At 38.8% G+C, this 18,670-nt stretch overlaps 1 protein-coding gene across 2 annotated transcripts in view; it reads right to left on the reverse strand.

The window, feature by feature from the left end:
- Positions 1-13,702: 13,702 nt before the first annotated feature.
- ZNF624 (zinc finger protein 624) overlaps positions 13,703-18,670 on the reverse strand; it is a 39,169-nt gene continuing 34,201 nt past the window's right edge. For both annotated transcript variants that reach the window (XM_090291880.1, XM_090291879.1), the window contains one exon: positions 13,703-18,445. In XM_090291880.1, coding sequence (XP_090148006.1) covers positions 16,227-18,445 — 2,219 coding nt within the window. In that variant the 3' untranslated portion in view covers positions 13,703-16,226. The remainder of the gene's footprint in view (positions 18,446-18,670) is intronic.

The raw sequence follows: 18,670 nt of genomic DNA on the forward strand, positions 1-18,670 counted from the left end.
TGGTCCCCAAGGGCTAGGCAGGGTTTGAGGGTCTCCCCTGTTCATGTGCTCTTATGAAGTGGCCCGATCAAGTTGGGGTCACTGAAAGAGTTCCCTTGTTCATTTTACAAGTTCTAATTCTACTACCTAGGTAGCCACAACTCAGGAGTTTGATTTGAGAGCAGAGTTTTGAAATTTAGAGCAAGAAGCTCTGTGATCAGGGATCTTGTCAGTCTTGGGCCAGCTGTCTAGGGCCTAACCCAGTGACAGGGACCGTGCCTCCTAATACACATTTGCTGATACTCAACAGCAACAACAGCAAATGGGTAAGTTGCTTATTTCCTTGTATCTTATCCAAAATAATATCATCCTTCTTATTTAACTGGGGAGAATATGTTTCCTTTTTGAACTGACTGGTAGCTATAAAGAGGTGTTATTTGTGATGCAAAACAAATCAATTTTTAAAATGCTCGTAAGTGTAGACTCTTAAGATCAGTGTTTTTCAAATTATGGTTTGGAACCCACTAGTAGCCATGAATTCTGTTTAGTGGGTCATGGCCAGCATTAAATTAAAAGGAAGAGAAGGAGAGGGAGGTGGGGATCACAAGGAAAAAAAATAAAAAGGAATTTAAAATATCCATATTGTAATTTTCCTTTCAGAAACAATGGCTGCCAATCTATATGCACACACACACATTTATGTATACCATGGTATTGTGAAAAGATTTATTTCTTACTGTGGATCACAGTTTTAAAAAATTGAGAAGCTCATTATGTATTTTTCAATTTTCATATGTCCATATATGGAAATTACACTGGCCTAAGTCTGGTCCCTAAGCCACTCTCATTAGCTGGGTGACTTTGGGAGTAGTAATGTACTTGGACAGCTTTGCATGACTTAGAAATCTCTCTAGTACAAACAATCTCATGACAACTCGGTGAAGCAGATGTTACCTCCCCTTGTAACTGTCTACGAGAGCAGCCACTGGCCACAGGTGGCTACTGAGAACTCGAAAAGTGGCTGATGCAACTGAGGAACTGAATTCCTCATTTTATTTAATTGTAATTAATTTACATTTAAAAACTAAAACCCAGTTATCAGAATAATATGTTTGGAACAACTTTGGCATGTGAATCTCATTTTTCAACTATACATTTTATGAAATACAGATCAAATATTTCAGTTAAAATTTTAGTCTCCAAATTGAAATGTACTGTAAGTATACATTGCTCACTGGCTTTCAAAGATTTAGTTTAAAATAAATATTTTATGAATATTTTAATATTTATTACATATTCAAATGATATTAGATATATTGGGTTAAATAAAGTATATTATTAAAATTAAATTCACCTGTTTCTGTTTCTTTTTACTTTCTGTAATGTGGTTTCTAGAAAATTCAAAGTTACCTTTCTGGCTCATGTTCCACTTCTCTTGCACAGCACATCTCTAAGGATTAAGTGTCTTGCCCTAGGCCACTGAATGAGTAAGTCCTGCAACCACTGTGACAGGGGTCCCCAACCCCCCACCCCGGGCAGCTGACTGGTAGCAGTTTGAGGCCTGAGGCCCGGTAGGAACTAGACCAAGAGGGAAGCTCACCAGAGCTCCACCTCCTCTGCCCCTCCCCCGCCGCCCCCCTCCCAGGCATCTGAGGTGAGTGAGCCAGGGAAGCGCACCTGGGCTCTCCCTCCCTGGTGCCCAACAGATTGGGGACCGCTGCACTTTGACAATCCAGGTCATTTAACTCCAAATCCGTGACATCCATGACTGCTTCCCCTGAATTACTAGTTACCTCTCCTTAGGCCTGGCGGTCCTTTATAAACATGAGAGAACTGGAGGATGATGACGGTAATGATGGCTAACATCTCGGGAGTGACTAGTAAGTCCTGGGCACTGGGTTTACACATTACAAGGTTTACTGCCTTTGATTTTACCTCAACACAGTAAGATAGGTAGAAGATTATTATACCCGCTTTTCAGATGAGGAGACTGAGGCTCACACATATCAGTTAACCTGCCTATCACCTCAAGGTGGTGTAGATGGAGGAGCCCTGGGTCTAGGAAGTCCATGCAAATGACTGAACACTTAGGGTCCTTCCCTGGACTGTGGCCCTCAGGAGAGCAGCTGGGCTCTGTTTAGGGGAACATGGGGCTGTACCTCCCAGAGTCCTGTTAGATTCACTTCCTCTGGGAAATAATGTCTGTTGATCTTGCTGCTGATTCCATACCACACAGAACAAATCTCCAAGTTCCAACCTTTGAATATATGGATAAGACTCAAGGAAGTGACTTTGTATCTAAAAAATTTCAACCAGAAAATTGAAATATGGGCTTCATGCTATGGGTGCTTATTTAAAGATCTATCTGCAATGTGAAACTATATTTATATAACAACCTTAATATATAGACACAAATCATGCTTTCGCAGTGAAATTTTTTCCTTTCGTTATAAACATTGTATACACATTAAATGCAACTTGGGAAAAATGGTAAGAGGAAACAATGTATAGATCTATTACTCAAACTTTCTTGTCTTTTTTTTCTCCCTATTCCTAGGATTTAAAAAATGTAACATTATAATAAATATACTTTTTTACTTGCTCTTCCACTTAAAATGATGTCTTAAGCATTCTCTTGGCAAAATATTTATAAATATTTGTATAATATGCTAATAAGTGAAATCATGTATTATGGGAAGCCGGGGTGCTTGGTAGTGGCAAATGTAGCTCAGCCCCAGAGTGGAAAACCAATGGGAGCGTGGTGGCACGCAGGACCCACTCCACACACCAGTTTTCCCGCGGGGGACCAGGCCTGTGTTTATATAATGGTTAAAAAGCTTGCTTTCTGCTAAAGAACTCCCTCATCCTGGGCTAAGAACAACAGATGTTCAGCATGTAACCTTGAACCAGTCTCTTAGGGCCTATTCTGGGCCAAGGTCTAAGAACAGGATGTGGCTAGACAAGTTACCCTTATCATCCATGCATGTCTAACATTTCTCTAATATGTAAAAGTAATAATCATATAAGGCAATGATGGGCACTATGATTCACAATTTTCTTGGATGTAACCCACCTAAGAAATCAGTAAAAGCCTGTTAAGGCAGGGACAAACTACACTTTCTCCTCTTGAAAGTGGCCAGTTCTGTCCCCTCTTCTCCACAGGATTCTTGCAGTCGCTGTGCGTTTATTCCCTCATCCACAATGCCGTGGACTCTGCTGGACAACGTATAAGCTATTTTTTTAGTTTGGGCCATTGTTTCCCATTTTTTGCTATTATAAAGCTGTTCTCCTGCTTTTGAATATGACAGTCTATCTATAGGGACAGTCCAGCAACATGTATCAAAACCTTATACTCTGCTTATTCTTTGACCCAACAATTCTCTTTCTTTGAGCAAAGATTTAGAAATGGCAAGTGTCGCACGCAGGAGACGAGTTAAGTCACGGATGGTGTATCCACGCAGCACACCATACAACATGCTGTCTTAAAGAATAGGTGAGGATTATCAATGTTACTAATAATTAATAATTACAGCAGCTTTCTCTTACTGGGTACCAGGCACTGTGCTCATACATATTAAGGATACGGTTTCATCGTTAACCCCACATATGTTTGGTACTATTATTGTCACTCATTTCCTTTGTATAGAAGGGAAAATAGGCTTAGAGGGTGAGGTGGCCCCTCAGGCCACACAGCTGGTAGCCCAGTAAGCAGTGGGACCAAGACCCAGCCTGGCAGTGTGCCTGCAGGGCTTATGCACTTCACCACTGTGCTGTGGGAGTGCCTGGGACTCTCGCCATCTCTCATTAGGTGGAAAAGGCAGCTACAAACCAGCATGGAGAGTGTGACCCCAATCTAGCAAAATATAACATATATATGAACATGTGTATGGAAAAGAAAATATTTGAGAGTAGTTACCAAAAGTAAAATGGATAACTCTGGATGGTAGAATATTTTTCCATATACTTCTTTGAATTTTCCAGAACATGTTACATTTCTCTATGTTTTTATTGTAGTAAAATATACAGAACATAAAATTCACCATTTTAACCATTTTTTAAAGGTATATAATCAGAGAGATTCAATGTTGTGCAGCTATCACCACTACCCCATGCCAGAACTTTTTCATCATCCCAAACAGAATCTCCCCATATTTCCATTTCCCCAGCCCCCATAAAGCTCTATTCTTTCTGTCTATGGATTTGACTACTCCAGGCACCTCATACAAGTGCAATAATACAGTATTTGTTCTTTTGTGCTTGGCTTATTTCAGTTAGCCTAATTTCTTCAAGGTTTATCTATGTTATAGCATGTGTGAGAATTTCATTTCTTCTTAAGGGTAATATTCCATTGTACATGTACCACATTTAGTTTATCTTTTCATTGGCTGATCAATAAACAGTAGGATGGTTTTCTACCTTTTGGCTATTGTGAATAATGGTACTATAAGCATGGGTGAACAAATACCTGTTTGAGTCCCTGCTTTCAATTCTTTTGGGTATACACTGAGAAGTGAAATTTCTGGGTCACGTGGTAATTCTAAGTGTAAGCTTCTGAGGAAGTGACAAATAGTTTTCCACACTGGTATCACTATTCTACACTCCCACCAACAATGAGCAACAATTCAAAATTCTCTAAATACTAACATTTATCTTACTTAAAAACAAATCGTCATCCTAATGAATATGAAGTGACATCTCATTCTGGTTTCGATATCCTTTTCCCTAATGACTACTTATGATGAGTATCTTTTCATGTGCTGATGCGTCATTTGTATATCTTCTTTGGAGAAATGTCTATTCAAGTCCTTTGCCCAATTTTTAACTGGGTTGTGTGTTTTCATCTCGTACATTTAAATTAAAAAGATAAACCACAGTGACTGTTATGTAGAATTTTAAAAACTACATATCTGATTGAGTCCTCTCCCCGCTTCTGTACCTCATGAGGCCTCCCTTGAGCCTCTCTGCTTGATGTCAATGCTGCAGCAGTTCCAGCCTTCTTGCAGACATTGCCTACACTTCTCTTCCTCTCATTGCCCTTCTTTATCCAGCTAAATTCTAGCCACCCTTTAAGACTCAACTCAGGATCATTTCTTCAAATAATCCTCCCAACCCTCCAGGCTGAGCTATGGCCTTACTCCTGCACTTGCTACGTGCTGTGGGTGCCTCTGCCATTTACCACGGAGTGATGGAATCACCTGTGTCTCCCGCACGGGATACACTCACTCACTCACTCATCGGGGGTAAGGCTGGGCCTTTGTCATCTGCACACATAATTCCTAGCACAGAGGAGAGGCTCAATATTTGTTTAACAGAACTGAATGCTTGACTTCAGCAATGCATAGAGGTACCTGTTCATTGCACTCATGTCTGCACTGGGAACTATAGCATCTGCTGTTCAATTTGCATTTCTTTAATTACTAGTGAGGTTGAATTCTTTCTCCATTTGTTCCTTAAATAGTTATTTTCCACTTTGGTGAATTGTCTCTTCATTTCTTTTGTTCAGTTATCAGTAGGAGACTTACTGTTTTCCTCATTGATTTGTAAAAACTTTTTAAAATGAGGCCATTAACCCTTTGTCTATCATATTTGCTAAAAGAAAGTTCCCCAGTTTCCTTTGTCATTTAATTTTGCTTTTAATGCATAAAATTTTTGAATTTTATGCTATCAAATCTTATACATTAAGTTTACCAATTGCTTTTTTATATGGATGATCTTAAATGTTCTATAATGGCCTTAAGAGTATTACTTTCAATAGTATTTTATAAGAGCCCTGGTTAGTGTGGCTCATTGGACTGAGCACCGGCCTCTGAACCAAAGGGTCGCCAGTTCATTTCCCAGCCAGGGCACATGCCTGGGTTGCGGGCCAGGGACCCAATTAGGGGCATGCAAGAGGCAACCACATATTGATGCGTCTCTCCCTCTTTCTCCCTCCCTTCCTCTTTCTAAAAATAAATAAATAAAAACCTTTAAAATTTTTGAAAAATATTATTTGATAAGAATAATAACTTTTTGTAAAGGTATTCAAGTTGCTTTATGAATGCATGAATGGAAATTTTAACCATAATTATATTCCTGGTAAACATAAAATTAACAATCAAAGAAACAAACAGAAAAAACAACAGCAGGAAAAACTAAGTGAAGTCACTCAATTTTATATTGCAAATTGAGCTTTACTTAGAGCCAGGGAGAGAAAAAGCCCTAAATTTTAAGTGAGATCTAAGTTGCAAAACACTAGTTAGGCCTGAAGGTTTAGCGAAAAGATGGCAGAGAGTCAGCCCTCAGTGCCCGTTGTCCATGGGTGAGCTTTCCTTTGGCCCAAGTCTTGATCAGCACTGGCTCTTACATTTGGATTGGCAGTCAGTGTTTAAAAGTAAGGAATCATCAACCACACAAATATCTGCATCTCTAGCTGCTCTGGCAGGGACAAGGGTAGGGTGGCATGGGGGCAGGAGGTCTGGGAACAGCAAGCCTGTTTTCCTTGGTGGCAATAATTAGCTGGGTTTGAGTACCTGCTACCCCCTCTGATGGCCCTGAGTGTGCCATCACTGAGGATGAGGGTCAGGAGCCATCTCTCATCTTGATCTTGGCCCACTTCGCTCAGTCACTGTGTCTGCCAGGCTGCTGTAGGCATTCGAGTTTTGGTTTAGGACATCAGATCAGGCTCCTGGAATCTGCTTGGTTATCTCACCAACCACGGAGCTATGAGGATGACATTTAAATTCAGTGCTTCTGAACTGCGAACAATCTGTGAGCATTTGACTTCTCTGTTTCTATAAGTGGAAACTGCTGCCTGGTAGCTGCCCCATTGGATCTAATGAATATGATTTATATTAACTTCAATTCAGAAACTCTGTACCTAAACTTCAGCAAAATAAGGTGTTGAAATAACTCCCATTGCAAGAGCCTGAAGATGCAGTTGGTATCTCCCCTCTCACATGCTAATGGCCACAGGTAATGAGGTAATGAATAGGGAAGACTCTCAAATTCTTTGGAAAACAGAATGCTTGGCGTTTCAAACATCAGAAGACAAAAAGGACCAAAGACCACTCAGTCGTTTTGGATTAAAGAAAAAGAATGACTTAAATATTTCAAAATAAATTTTTTTAAAAAAACCTTTTGGTTGTGAAAGACAAAGTGGCTTTTCTTTCAATTAAAGGTATAAGTCTGTGCAGAAAGAAACTGTCCAAAGAGCCAAGCTAAAGAATCCTAACATAGGAGCAACTGTCAACACAGTCATTACTACTGTGAACCAGAAGGTCCTGAGCACGTGTGTTGCTGTCAGGACAACTTTCAGTGACAAAGGACACAAGAAATGCAGCAGGGACACATTCTCCAGGTTACAGTCACTATATAAGAACCTAAATGGGGGTGGGCCAGGGAGAGGGATTGGAAAGGCAGCCCCTGTGATTTCATAGGTTCTTTCTTCTTTAAATACACAAGTTAATATCAAGAAATCTTTGGTTTGCTAGTGATTTGGGGCCTATAAGAACTGCCCAGGTTTCATTTAAGCCTGGAAGTGGCATTCAGCTTAAGGTTTTCTACCTGCACAGATTTATATTGATGACATTTCCTAGGTGTCTCAAGGCTTGTGTGTAGGCCTTGACTAGCATCCACTTAGAGTTTGTAAGTTTATACTGTATGGCTTATGTTATCAGTTGTAAATATCTGTCTTCCAAACAACTTGTAGTAAATTAATTTCCATAATTTGATTTCTCCCTCCTTTAATACTGACTGGTGAAATCAGAAATATCTTTACAAGTATTTCACTCTTACTATCTGACTCCCTTCTACAATATTTCATACAACATGTGGTCTATTCCATTGATGATCATTTTTATCGTACAAATGCATAATAAAATCACTTATACTTTGTTTTCTGAGTACTGTGTAGGTCCTAGACAAGTAGATGTTTACTAACTGAAAAGCGTCAAATTCAACCCTTTTAACAGACAAATGAAACAAATAAAGTAACCAAGAATAATCCTGAAGTTGATACACAGCCTTTAAGTTCTGCATGTAAGTAGCCCAGAGCAGATCATCAAATAGTCCATTTGTAAACATTGACATATTTAAAGTGTCTGCTTTTCAGGAACCCAATGGTCATGAGAAATGTAGGTACTTCCTACCTAGCCAAGGGTGCTGACACTCTCTTAGAGAACTACCTTTAAAGTAGCTCCAATCAGATCATCAGGGCTCAAGGCTCAGAGCTTACTGATCTCAAATCCTGGGGTATATGGCAAGAGGAATGTTTTGGCAGGTTGATAGACTGGGAATAAGTCGCAAGAGCAGATCAGCATCCTTTACTTTGATCCCTTAGCTAACAGCTGAGCACAGGGTACAACTGACTGAGCCCCTGAAATACAAGCATTTTCCTTCATTTGTTAGGTCATGAAATAGTTTTAAGCACCTATTATACACAACATTATATAGAGCGGGGTGGGAAGGTGTTCTAAAATGGTGTATATGCTCTCCTTGTCCTCAGGGAACATAGAGTGGAAAGAAAAACAAGAACAAAATGTACAGATAGGTCACGTGGGCCAAAAAAGTTGTAAAACAATGGATGCTGAGATTTTAGGTTGTGCGTTAAGGTTAGACAGTTGCTTGTGCCCAGTCTCCTGCGCTCTCCTCCACGTTGACTCAGGGAATCTGAGTTTCCATGCTATGCTATTGTGAACCCCTGGCAAAGGTGTCCTCTGGTCTGGGAGTCTGTACTGCCTTTGAAGAGGTGAAAAATGATCTCTTTCCTCCTCTGTCTGGCCAGTGATGTCTGCACTGCATTCCCAGCTTGAGTCCCCTGTTTCAGAAATGCCTCTGGTTGCTGGAAAGAATGGATGCCAACTGAATCTGATCTGAAAAGTCCTTCCTTCTTTCTGGCATATGTAAATGCTACATGATCATCCTTAATCATGGACTCATTTCTTCATTTTTGTTACATTTGTCTGCTTATGGCATGTTATAACACTTCAGACCATTCACAGAATTAGAGAAACTTAGACCTGAAAGAATTCAGAATTGCAAATGTCTGACATTCCTGCTCACCTCAGGGTTAGTCCTTGGTTAAATGCTTTCACTCTGCCTCTTCCAGGAGTATGATTTACTCTTAGCCTTGCCTACAGAATGAATTCTAAATTCTTTCGCCTGGCCCAAAACCCTTTTTATATCATCCTAACCTCAGTTCCTCTAGTTGACTGCATGACCCAGGCCCCAATCCACAGAGCTGGTCACTGCGATCCAAGGTACCACCATTCCTCCAATTCTAGAGACCATCCTTTCTGTGTTTTCTCCCCTGCTCCACCTAGAAATCTCCTGTTCCCCCCTCATGTCCTCTTCAAAGATTGCCCCTCTGGAATGCCTTTTCCAATTGCCTCAAGCAAGGTTAGTCTTGTTTTCCTTTCCTACATCCATAGCTTTATGTATTATTATGACTGTGTACCCATGATTTCAGCTAGTCTGTGTTGTACCATGGGTATGAATCATGATTCACTCATTCAGCATTCATTCATTCATTCATCCAATCATCTGTCCCAGTCCTGGCACATAGTAGACGCCCATAAGTGACTCCTGAATTAAACGAGTGGAACTAGGATTAGAAATGTGAAACAATCTAGACTAGCCTGATGCACTTATTTCTTGACATCTGTTGAGTCTTCCTGCAGAACAATGTAGTAGAGGGAGGTGTTTCCTCTTCTGAAGTTAATATCTGATATCAAACTATACTACAAGGCCACGGTAATCAAAACAGTCTGGTACTGGCAAAAGGACATATAGCTCAATGGAACAGAATAGAGAGCCCAGAAATAAACCCAGGTCTATATGATAAACTAATATTTGGCAAAGGGGGAAGAAACATAAAATAGAGAAGAGCCTCTTCAACAAACAGTGTTGGGAGAACTGGACAGGTACATGCAAAAAAATGAAACTAGACCACCAACTTACACCATACACCAGAATAAACCCAAGATGGATAAAAGACTTAAATGTAAGCCATGACACCATAAAAGTCCTAGAGGAAAACATAGGCAGGAACATTTCAGATATCTGAAGTAGCAATATTTTCACTGATATATCTCCTAAGGCAAGGGAAATAAAGGAAAGAATTAAAAAATAGGACTACATCAAACTAAAGAGCTTCTGCTCAGCAAAATAATATATCAGCAAGATGAAAAGGAAACCAACCATATGGGAAAACATATTTGCCAATGATGCCTCAGACAAGGGACTGAACTCCAAAATATATAAAGAACTTATATGACTCAACACCAAGAAGACAGACAACCCAATTAAAAAATGGGCAAAAGTCCTGAACAAACACTTCTCCAAAGAGGACATACAGAGGGCCCCTAGGCATATGAAAGAATGCTCAACATCACTAGCTATTAAGAGATACAAATTAAAATCACAATGAGGTACCACCTCACACCAGTCAGAATGGCCATCATCAACAAATCAACAAACAACAAGTGCTGGCGAGGATGTGGAGAAACGGGAACCCTACTGCACTGTTGGTGGGAATGCAGATTGGTGCAGCCACTGTGGAAAACAGTATGGAATTTCCTCAAAAAACTAAAAAAGGAACTGCCTTTTGATCCAGCAATTTTATTGCTAGTATTATACCTGAAGAATTCTGAAACACCAATTCAAAAGAACCTATGCACCCCTATGTTCATGGCAGCACTGTTTATAATAGCCAAGTGCTGGAAACAGCCTAACTGCCCATCTGTAGATGAGTGGATCAAAAAACTGTGGTATATTTACACAATGGAATACTATGCAGCAGAAAGAAAGAAGGAACTCCTACCATTTGCGACAACATGGATGGAACTAGACAGAATTACATTTAGCGAAATAAGCCAGGCAATGAAAGACATATGGAGGAAAAAGTGGGACAACTATAACAGAAAAACAATAAAAAATATATATTTTTTTAATTTGAGGACATTCTACACTAGATACCAAGACTTACTCTAAATCTGTTTTTACTAAAACTTTTGGTGTTTAATAGAACAACGCAACAGAATAGATGATCTAGAAATAGATCCTCACATAATAATGATCATCTGATTTATCATAAGGGTTCTATTTCAACCCAAGGAAGAGGGGAAAAGATGGTCTTTTAATTAAATAATGTTGAATAAATTGTATATTTGAATGGAAAATATTAATTTTAACCTCTATCCCATCCTATACATAAAAATTAATTTCAGCTAGATTGTAGGTTTAAAAGTAAAAACAGCAGATATGCAAAACAAAATTCAGGAAAATACCTTTATGACTTTAAGTTAGAAAAAGATTTCTTAAACTGAGCCTAAAACTACTCATCATTTGGATTTCTGGCCAAGATGGAGGCCTAGACTGACATGCTCCATCTCCCTCTACAACTAAGAAGGAATACAACTACACAAAACCAGAAATAACCAGAAGTCCCAGAAAAAAAATGCAAGTCCAATGTATAAAGTTATAAAGAAGTGCTACTCATCCAGACGGGTAGGAGGTGCGAAGCCGGGGTGGAGAGGTCAAGCTGTGCTAGCAGCAGGAGCAGTGGCAACAGTGGTGGGACGGCAGTAAGCACAGACACCCGTATTTAAGGGGAGGTGAGAAGCGCCTGGGGAGCACCCCTGACTACAGGCCAGACCCATCAGCTTGTGATTCCAATGCCAGGGAAGGCAGACCTCCATTGCCTTGGACTGTGAGGCCCAGAGGGGGTGGGGATGGAGGAGGAGGCTCCCAGTCTCTCAGCAAAGAATGAATGGCAGGAATCAATTTTGTACCCTCACCCCCACAGAAAATGCCACAGCGTGGTGAGAAGGGTCGCTTGGTTGTGATGGGCACGGGGCTCCGCCCCCTATAGTGTAGGAGGTCTGATAGCCCTGCCCAGAAAGCAAAGGTGAACACAGAACTGTCAGGATGGCACAGATCATGATAGAGATCCCGGTGACGCAGCTGACCAGACAGCAAATATCTAATCTAACAAAGCAGCAGATAGGAAATCTTTCTGACGCTCAGTTCAGAGCTTTGGTTATAAGAACGCTTCCAGACCTAAAAGCAGATCTTAAACAAGACAGGGAAGGAATGAAGGCTAGTCCTGCTGCAATGAACAAAAACACATATGAAACTAGTGGTGAGGGAAAGAAAACCAGGGATCAAATCAACAAATCGGAACATAAGGAGGGAAGGAACAAACAGTCAACCAGGACAGAAAGAGGAAACAAGAAGTGAGGAAAATGAGGAGAGGCTCAGAAACCTATGGGACAGCTATAAGCTGGCCAACATCCGAATCAGAGGGTTGCCAGAAGGTGAAGAAGAAGAACTAGAAAGTAAAAAATTATGTGAACAAATAAAGAAGCAGAACTTCCCCAACTTGGGAAAGGAAATAAGACTTACATACATGTCCAGGAAGCACAGAGAGTTCTAAAAAAAATGACTCAGGGAGAACCACACCAAGACACGTAATAATCAAAATGTCAAAAATTAAGGATAAAGAGAGAACTTTAAAAGCAGCAAGAGAGAAGAAGAGAAGAGGTCCCATTAAGACTATCAGCTGATTTCTCAAAAGAAACTCTGCAGGCAAGCAGGGACTGGCAAGAAATATTCCAAGTAATGAAAAGCAAAAACCTATAACCACAATTACTCTATCCAGCGAAGCTGTCATTCAGAATAGAAGGGCAGAGAAAGTGCTTCCAGGACAAAGTAAAACTGAAGGAGTTCATCAGATCCAAACCACTGTTATATGAGATGTTAAAGGGACTTGTTTAGGAGAAAGAGGATCACAACTATGAACATTAAAATGAAAACTGTATCACAACAACCAAAAACAGAAGCTAGGGAATCAAAACAAAGGCAAACTAAGTAGGCAACAAGAGTGGGAAAAGAACTATAGGTATGGGGAACATATTGGGGGGAGGTCAGCGGGGAGGGGGAAGGGGGAAAGGGAGGGAGATGGTACAGGAATTAAGAAGCATAGTAGGAGGGAGTGGAGTAGACAGGAAGATGTTGAGAAGAACTATATGCACAACCAATGGGCATGGACTAAGTGGGGGGCAACTGGAGGGAGGGGGGTCACTGGGTGGAGGGGAACAAAGGGAAAATAAATTGGGACAACTGTAACAGTATAATCAATAACACATTAAAAATAAAAATATAAAAGTACTCATTGTTTTTTAAAAAGTTGATGACTTACTCTTCATCAAAATTAAAAGCACCTATTCATCAAAGGACATCATTTAGAGATAAAAGGCAAGCTGCAGATGAGGAGATATTTGTAATACAAATATCTAATAATGCCTTATATACAGAATTTTAAACCTAGAGTTCCCAATGAAAATATGGGCAAAAGCCTTGAATATGCACATCTCAAAAGTGGATATTCAAAAAAAACAGTAAACACCTTAAAGGGGACTCAACATTATTAGCCACTAGGGAAATGGAAGTTATACGTATAATGAGATACCATTACACACAAGAACCAGGCTTTGGAGCCTTCCCACTCCATTGAAACGGCTCTAGTAAAGGTGGCCTGTGTCATCTCCATTCCGTAACTCGAGGGACACTTTTCAGTTCTTATGTCATTTGAACCTGCTAACTGTGCTTCTCTTCTTGAAATGCTTGGCTCGAAAGCAGGGACAAGAGGTAGGGCCTAGGTGTGTGTGTGAGTGTTAGGAGGTAGAAAGAAGCAGTCAATAGAATTGGCATCATCATGTCAACAGTTTGACAGCAGGGTGCTTTTTAAAATATTTTTTTATTTTTCAGTTACAGCTGACATTCGAAATTATATTATTTTCAGGCATACAGCATAGCGGTTAGACATTTATATAACTTATGGGTGATCCTGACAATGTCTAGTTACCCACCTGGCACCAAACAGTTACTACAGTATTACTGACCATGTTCCCTGTGCTGTACTTTACATCCCTGTGATTATTTTGTAGTGACAGCAGGGTTTTTAAGGGTAGTATTTCAAGATCTAATCCTCAGAATTTCCGATCAGAAAGTGGTACATTATATCCAAAGAATGTAAGTCTCTTGGTAATAATTAATAAACCTCACTATTAAAATTTAATCAGAAATGGTCATTTTAACCAGTGTCAAATTATTCATTTATAATGGGAGACAGCTTGTATCACTTATTCAATATCCCCCTTCCCAATATTAGATACTTGTCTGTTGTATACACTGTAAGAAGGGCATTTGATTTTCTTTCCTTCAATCTCCACTGAAGCATAGCTTATCATGTCTTGTTTTTTTGGGGTATGAGGTCCATGGTCTGTTAGAGCCTTTTGGTATCAGGTCCTTGGCTTCTGGATTCCACTTCAACTTTAGGACTCTTGTAGTATTCCCAGCCTTCATTTGTGGACTTGGGAATCCTTGGCTATTTCCACTCTATTCTCCAGTGTTCTGTGAGGTTATACAAAGAACTTTTTACCACTGTAACCTTTACTTTGGCACCATGTTGAAAGTGGAACTTTTCTCTGAGGCTTATGGTCTTCTCTACAACCTGGACATATCTAAATATTCTTGGATATTTTCCATCTATATAAAAATTATATTACCTCCTCCAAATAAAACACACAGGTGGGGGTTGTGAGGTGCCGGGTAACTTTAAAATATAGGCAGGATCAAAACCAATTCCCATGTTCTTAGATCCATGACTACCCCTCCCCCACCAATGCATACCCAGCACCCACAGTGATTCCCAGCATAAGAGGTGTCCAATAAATTAGCTTCACAAGGAAAATGGGTTTTTCATGTTAATGTAAATATTACATGCTCATTGGACAGAAACCTAAAAATATAGCAAAGTGCAGAAAATTCAAACAAAAAAACCCCACCTGATTCTCCACCAACTGTGAAACAACCAACATTAAGTTTTGGAGACCATCCCTTCATTCATGACTCACAAAGTTCATACAAATATATAGTTTTACACAGTTTTATACCATACATGCTGCCCTTACATTTCTCTTTTTTCCCCAGTTTCTTCCCTTACTTATCTACCTCCTTCTCCTTTTCGCCTCCCTTCAAGTTAACCAATGTTAACTGGCCGGCATATATTCTTTCAAACCTGTTTCCATGTTCATCTAATCACATATACGCATAAATAAGAAGTTGATCTAATTGTTTACCAAAAATGAAATAGTATACATATACATATCTATATTAAAGTAGTGATCTATAAAAAACTGTGGAAAATCCTTGAGGTACACTAGTGTAGATATCTCTTTTTAAAAATTACTCTCATGCTATTCCATATATCAGGATATATCCCAATGCATCCAACCATTCCCCTATTAGTGGCCATTCATTTTGTCTCAGTTGAATTTCTTCTTTTCCTCTAAAAGTATACTTCAGTAAACATCTTTGTGTACTTATTCACTGATGCTTTCATTTATGTAAACTTCTGAGTCAAAGCATTTGTTTTCAAATATCAAATATTTTAAAATTGTATTGCTGGTGAAAGTATAAGCTGATATAACCTTTTGATAGAGTACATGGTTTCCCAAACCCCACTAGCAAAAGATCTCTTAATTTTGCTAACTCCATGAAGTGAAATGTGATATCTCATTGGATGGTTTAATTTGCATTTCCCTGAGTACTATTTAGGTTCATAATATTTTCATAGGTTAATGGCCATTTGGAGTTGCTCTTCTACCAACAGCCCTCCAGTCCAGATGGGTTAAAGACTTCATTGTAAAGAATAAAATTATCAGAATCTGGAACAAATTTAGACTATGTATAACCTAGGAATTAAGAAGATCCTTTTAACTAAAATAGTAAATCAAGAAAAAAACAAAAATGGAAAAAATATTTTACTATAAAAATAAAACCATGGTGAATTCTTTTACTACATAAAAAAGTATAAAGATATGCTAAAGAAAAACATCTGCAAAACACATGACAAAGGAATTAATATCTAAAATACATAAAGACCACCTCCAAATTTATTTGACAGACAAACCAATAGGAAAATAGGCAAAAATAAATAGGCAATTCATTTAAGATAATCTATGAAATGAATAAAGTATGAAATCTGGATGAAGGCTTTCATTTGTCCATTACTGTACTCTACTGTGAATTTTCTTATAACTTCTAAGATTTAATAAGATTAAATGCTTTTCCACATTCATATGTTCATAGTGTCTTTTCTCTGTGTTTCCTGGCAAATTGATTCTGAAAGTCTTCCAACATTCATTAAATATACAGATTATAATTATTCTTGTGGAATAGACATCTGGATGAATGTTTATTATTACCTATATTAGCTGAGTTTCTCTCTGATGTATTCTTTGATGTACAGTAAGGCTTGAACTACTCCTAAAAGTTTTTCCACATTCATTACATTTATAGGGTTTTTCTCCAGTATGCATCCTCAAATGTACAGTAAAGTCTGAATTAGTTCTGAAGGCTTTTCCACATTCTTCACATTTATAGGGCCTCTCCCCAGTATGAATTCTCTGATGTAGAGTTAGCTGTGATAGAGTAATACAACCTTTTCCACATTCTTTACATGTATAGGGTTTTTCTCCAGTATGTGTTCTCCAATGCACCGTCAGGTATGAACCCCTCCTGAACGCTTTTCCACAGACATCACATTTATAGGGTTTCTCTCCACTATGGATTTTCTGATGTTCTGTGACATGTACCATCTGGCTAAATGCTTTCCCACAGTCGTTACATTTAAATGGTTTCTCTCCAGTATGTGTTCTCTGATGGGTATTAAATCCTGAGTTACTTGTAAAAACCTTCCCACATTCATTACATTTATAGGGTTTTTCTCCAGTATGCCTTCTTTGATGCACAGTAAGCTGTGATGTATTAGTAAAAGCTTTCTCACATTCATTACACTTATATGGTTTTTCTCCAGTATGGGTCCTTTGATGTACAATAAGGTATGACTTAGTCCTGAAGGATTTTCCACAATCACAGCATTTATAGGGTTTCACTCCAGTATGAATTTTCTGATGCTCCTTGAGATTTACCATTTTGGTGAATGCCTTCTCACAGTCAGTACACTTATATGGTTTCTCTCCGGTATGAATACGCTGATGTACAGTTAAGTGTGATTTTATTCTGAAAGATTCCCCACATTCATTACATAGATAAGGTTTCTCTTCAGTATGAATTCGTTGGTGTATAATTAGAGATGAAGAACGCATGAAGGCCTTTCCACATTCACTACACTTATAAGGTTTCTCTCCTGTATGCATTCTATGGTGTACTGTAAGGCATGAATAATTAATGAATGCTTTACCACATTCATTACATTTATAAGGTTTTTCTCCTGTATGAATTCTCTGATGTTCTGTGAAATTTGCTATGCGATTGAATGCTTTCCCACATTCATTACATTCATAGGGTTTTTCACCAGTATGAGTTCTTATATGTACAATCAGGCTTGAATTACTTCTATAGGCTTTTCCACATTCGTTACATCTAAAGGGTTTCTCTCCAGTATGAATTCTCTGATGAACATTAAAAATTGTGGTATTCTTGAAGGATTTCCCACACTCATTGCATTTATATGGTTTCTCTTCAGTATGGGTCTTCTGATGCACACTAAGATATGACTTATTCCTAAAGGCTTTCCCACAATCATTACATTTGTGGGGTTTCTCTCCATTGTGAGTTTCTTGATGTCGTGCAAGTTTTGATTTATCACTAAAAGCTTTCCCACATTCATTACATGTATAGGGCTTCTCTCCAGTTTGAATTCTCTGGTGCTGATTGAGGCGTGCACATTGGCTAAAAGATTTTCCACAGACATTACACTGATAAGGTTTCTCCTTAGTATGAATTCTCTGATGTACCATAAGTGATGAAGAAGCAATAAAGGCCTTTCCACATTCATTACACTTATAGGGTTTTTCTCCAGAGTGAATTTTTTTATGTTGACTAAGATATGAAGGTTGGCTAAACATTTTCCCACATTCATTACATTCATAAGGTTTTTCTTTAGTGTGAGTTCTCTGATGTTGAATGAGTAATGACCTATAACGAAAGGCCTTTGCACATGTACTACATTTATAGGGTTTTTCTTTATTATTGAGTTTTTCCCCTAAAGAAAGTTCTGAAGTAGGCCTTATGTCTTTGCTGCATTCTGTATCCTTGCAATTTTTCTTCCCCAAATGGGTATCTGTATTCAAATCTAAATTCTCTGTAAAATTTCCCTCATGTGTTTGGCACTTTCTGTGGAGTTCTTCCGTGATAACTCCTGGTTCTGAACAAAAAATAGACCCAAATCTAATGCCTCTTTGACTGGTGGGAATTTTCCTGTGTGTAACTATTCTTCGGCTCTGACTCTCCTGACTATTTTCCAGTCTCAATATCCTGTCATTCCATTTCCATAATTCTCCCATTCTGGAGTCCCATAGACCATTCTCTGTGAGGTTCTCCATTATGCTCTCCTGTGATAAATCTTCAGAGTTATCTTCTGTTAATATAGCATTCTTGGTTGCTAGTTTGGTCTCCAACTCTGGGGAATGGGGAAAGAAAAATCAAATGACTCAATTTCCTAAGTTAGGAAGAACTCACTAAACTGAATAATAAAAAGAAAAACTTGAGCTGACAATGAAAATGTGGTTTTAACTGATTGAAATTTTTGGAAGAAGGAGCTTAAGTTAAGGAAATCTGGTTCTGCAAAGAATCAAAGTAGTAAATTCAAGGAGTTTTTACTCTATTAAAAAAATTAATTCATGGT

This window comes from Furipterus horrens, unplaced genomic scaffold (genome assembly GCF_987537825.1).
Source record: "Furipterus horrens unplaced genomic scaffold, mFurHor1.1.pri manual_scaffold_11, whole genome shotgun sequence".
In the NCBI taxonomy this organism is placed as follows: Eukaryota; Metazoa; Chordata; class Mammalia; order Chiroptera; family Furipteridae; genus Furipterus; species Furipterus horrens.